Below are 4458 nucleotides of genomic sequence, written 5' to 3'. Positions count from 1 at the left end.
ACACCCCCCCCCCTCCCCCCTGCCATCGCTGCCGCCACCCTCCGTTCCCGGCAGCGTCGCCTTCCACCAAGGTCGTCCGAACCATGACCAAGCCATGCCATAGCCGTTCCACGTCCGCGTTCCGAAAAGTTTTTTGCCGGCGTTCGTGGTTCCTTGTTGCCGGTGGGAGAGAAGCTACGGCCGCCGACGTCGCCCGTCGACTCGAACAACTTTCGACAGGTCGTGCATTGTCGCAGGGCGCCCACCACCACCACCGGTCCCAAACCTTTGATTTGCTGCCTGCGAGGGGAGCACGACGTACACTTTCCGGCCTCGTCTCCACCATGACCGCAAGGCGTTCGACGCTTTGATCACAAGGTACAATCGATAGCAGGGATGAGTGTTACTTTCACAATTTCATTTGCTCATCGATGATGTAGACCTTGTGGTGGCTGCATTGGTCGTCCATGACCATATTAGTAGGAAGCGGCCTCGGTTCAGGGGATCAATCCCCAGCCATGCTCCGGCCTTGAAGCGTAATAGGGAGAAAGGCCACACCCTCCGGCGGACGAGATGCGGGCACACGTTGGGCACACGGGCAGTTCATCCATAAATCCGGACGTACGCCACCCCATTGCCCCCCCCCCCCCCCCCCCCCAACGGATGAAAAATGGAGAAAACGGACTTCCGTTTTGGTCGTGTTTTGGAGTTGCCCTAAGCAATGTTTTGGTGGAAACAGATGCAACGATCCTGGTCCAAGCCATACAGACCTCAAGTTATGATTCATCACACAACGGTGTTCTCTTTCGCGAGATCAAGTCTTTTATTTCGCTGAATTTTCATACTTTTAGCATTGTTCATTGCCCGTACTTGTAACAAGGTAGCAGACGCTTTGGCGCTGTCCGGGGCGAAGATGGAGCAGCCACCCCAAGCCGTATGGCAGGGCGCTGCCCCTACCTTTGCCCAGTGTTTCGTTGCTAGCGATTCTGCTATGCACGTTGAGTAATGGAATGAGATTTCCAGGTTAAAGAAAAATAAAAATACACACGCCTTTCAAATTTCTCAAACTACAAGAGATTCTCTACCGGAAATCCGTTAGTGCTTCCGGGAGCGCGCGCTCCTGCACGTGAAAAAATATTTTAAAGTGTGAAAAAATTTCAAACAAAAATTTGACGCATACATCTCGATATTATATGTGTGCACGTTAAATTTTAGAGAAAACCGACATTTTTGTGGTTTTTGCAAAAAAGATGAAAAGATGTATTGTGAAAAACATTTTTAACACCGGATTTGTTTTTTTCACACGCTACACATGAGTCGTCGGTTTTTCGCTAAATGACTTTGTGAGTTGTACAATATGGAAATGTACGCGTTACAATACGACATTATTCATTCATCAGCTACTAACTTCAGTGGTAAAAGCCATCGACATTTCCCTAGCGTGCATGCACGCGTACGCGCTCCATCAATCGAAGCTCAAAATCCATCGAGATCTAGGAACTCGTCCGGGTCAAGCAACGGCGCCGCCTCTTCCTGGCCTTGCCTCTGCGCGACGGGTACATGGTGACCGTCGATTCGCCGAGGCTGCGGCTGCGGCGGAGGAAAAGCAACAGTAGAATCCTGCAGTTGCGCACCGTGCGCGTGGACGATGGCGAGCTGCGCCTGCGTCCTGGCGAGTTCGCACTGCGTGGCCAGGATCTCCTCCTGCAGCTGGCTGATGACCCCGGTGCATCCATACACCGGGTCCTCCACCCGCCACTGCGCCTCCATCGCCATCGTCTCCGCCGCCTGAGCTCTCTCATCCACCGGCAAGCTCTGCAAAATGGCAACTCAATTTAAATCCTGAACGATGAAAATGCAAGGACGAGCTCTAACTTGTCAATGGTGGCCGGGTTGGGTACTAGAGGCCACGTACCTGGAGCAACCTGGCGACGTTGCTGGCGCCGAAGACCCGGTGGACGGAGGCGTAGCGGTGGGGGTGCGACGCCGGGAAGTAGGGGGCGAGCACGCAGTCGTGGGCGCACCGCCGGCGCAGGTACTTGCACGCCGCGCACCTCTTCGGGTTATTGCCGCCGCCTTCCTGGTCTTCTTCCTGCATTTCCACGTCGCCGGTGGTCGACATGATGATCTAGTGCTAAATCCTGGTGCGAGTTCGTGGGATCTCTGGAAGATTTCGGGGAGATCTTGTGGGCGCATGCTTATATGCGCATCGTGCATGGAGGGAGCGCTGGAAATGGCAACACCAACGGCTACGTCGGTGTAAACACGGCAAGCTTAACGGCATTGCTGTTGCCAATTCTATGAGCGCGCCGCACGGCAGCCGCCGTTTGCACCTTCCTTTACTCTCTCCGCAGGGCCCGCGCTCGGTCTCCCCGGCCAGCACTGCACCGTTGCCGTCGCTCCAGCTCCACCTAGTGATGCTTTTGCTTGTTAGGCAACGCTGATGAAGGTAGGCGTTCTTGGAGTTGGAGCAGATCCTAGCTTCCTAATCCTGCAACTGTCTAAATAATTGGGGACGTGCAGCATAAATAATTTGGATAAGCTAATGTTAGTAGTAAACGACACTGGCAGTGCCACTCATAGAACTCTTCCTGTGGATGCATTTTAGTCACACTACTCTGAAAACAAACAAAATAACAGGTCCTGAAACTTGCATTTCGGGCTCCAGCGAGTCCATCTAAAAGTATGAACTGATGAAGACAGACGGGCAATCTATTTCGACAAGCCCCCTCACGTCTTGGCTATTTTAGACGTGGGATCATCATAGGCCACATAATCTTTTTTCATACTGTGTTGGCAGGGTCATGAACTTGAGACCTCTTGGCTCTGATTCCACATTGAATTAATGCTTCGACCAATTCATCCAAAAGTCCGAACTAATGAAGAGAGGTGCGTAATATATTTCAACAAACATTGGTCACTAGCGTGCCATATCCTTCCATAGGGAATTGACCTGACACGTTTTTAGCACAAAACGGTCACGCGAGATCTGGGGACAAGTTATTTTGTAGAAAGGACTTTGTATTTATTTATTGGGTGAACTATCAAAAATGTCGTTACACTACTTTCTTTTCCGAATCACAAAATTGTCTTCCCTCCCCCCCCCCCCCCCCCCCCCCCCCCCCCCCCCAAAGCAAATTCCGTAACAATAATTCGTAGTGTTCCCAAACTCGAGACCATGGACGACGACGTCGAAGGTAGTGAGACATCCCACAACGACTGGAATGGATGTTCCGTCATGGAATGTAGCATGATGGCACCAATGTCGGTTCAAACGTGGGCTTGGTCCCACGTCCATGACAGTAGTATATTTCCCCAAAAAAATTAACTTGTTGTTTGAATTAAAATTTCTCAAATAACTTGCTAATTGATTTATATCATAACTAATTAACTGTAACTCCGAATTAAAGAAATTATACATGTAATTGGACCAGTAAAATGCATAGATTGCAGTGGTGCACTTGTTTTTCCTGTTTAACGACTATAAAATATTGTTTACGGCAGAACAGTAATTAACTTATTAATTGCATATGAGGCCTTTTCAGGAATTATGTTATATTGCTTCCTACCTCATTTAAATGGACTAGAGAGGATAGTTTACTTATGCTTCACCTCTTTGCCATGTAAACAACATTTAATATTAAATAGGATTAAACCTAATATTCACACGTAGGTTGATATGCAACGAGTTGCGTATCAAGCTTCACTTAGTGTGTAGTACTTGCTTGACTTGCCTTTGCCATGCCATGTTTGTTGTTGATTGTGCTTTATGCATGACATGTTTGTTTACCGTACCTTTTGCCTCTTTCCGGATTTGCTTCTTATCAGTAGAGTACGAAGACGATGCAAAGTGGGAGAATTCATTCGACAGCACTTTCGGAGTTTGGCTTAACGGTCTTCTTCATAGCGGGATAACAGGTAAGAATGAGCATTACCTTGTATACCATTAGTAGCTTTGCTTGCTGGATGTCTCGATACTATCGTTTGGTCTTGCTACCTTTAAGCCTCCCAGTTGCCACGATACAGCCCTAACCTCCACTATCTAGCAAACCTTTTGATTAGCTATGCTACCGTTTGCTTAGCCCCTCTTATAGCGTTGTTAGTTGCACGTGTAGGTTTTTCCATGTGATAACATGGATATATTTGGGATATCATTATTATATTTCTTATTTGTTGAACTTGACTATATACTTGACTAAGGGTGAAGGCTCGGGCCTATGCCTTGGTGATTTGTTCCACTCTGGTCAACCCCAGTTTCTGTTGTTCTGGCTATTATGTTCCTTGATGAGCGCATCCTATCGTGTGGGGGTTATTATGGCCCCATGAACTCCTTTATCTAGTGTTGAACTCTTCTAGAAGGCCCAACATTGATACTACATTTTTCCAACATAAAACTTGCATAGGGAGTCATGAACCCGAGGTTTCTTAATAAACAACTTGCACTAGTACAAAACAGGGCTTTCATCACAGGGCAATATT

The 4458-nt window shown here is 48.3% G+C and overlaps 1 protein-coding gene across 1 annotated transcript; it reads right to left on the bottom strand.

Moving 5' to 3' along the window:
- Positions 1-1455: 1455 nt before the first annotated feature.
- Positions 1456-2077, bottom strand: LOC109757121 (LOB domain-containing protein 23-like). Its single transcript, XM_020315957.1, has 2 exons — positions 1895-2077; positions 1456-1794 (listed from the first exon to the last, which is right to left on the bottom strand). Exons 1-2 carry the CDS (start codon positions 2075-2077, stop codon positions 1456-1458), a joined length of 522 nt encoding a protein of 173 aa, XP_020171546.1.
- Between the last annotated feature and the right edge of the window lie 2381 nt (positions 2078-4458).

Source organism: Aegilops tauschii, chromosome 4 (genome assembly GCF_002575655.3).
Source record: "Aegilops tauschii subsp. strangulata cultivar AL8/78 chromosome 4, Aet v6.0, whole genome shotgun sequence".
Lineage (NCBI taxonomy): Eukaryota > Viridiplantae > Streptophyta > Magnoliopsida > Poales > Poaceae > Aegilops > Aegilops tauschii.
The sequence above is the reverse complement of the archived record's forward strand: the minus strand, read 5'-3'. Positions and strand labels throughout refer to the sequence as shown.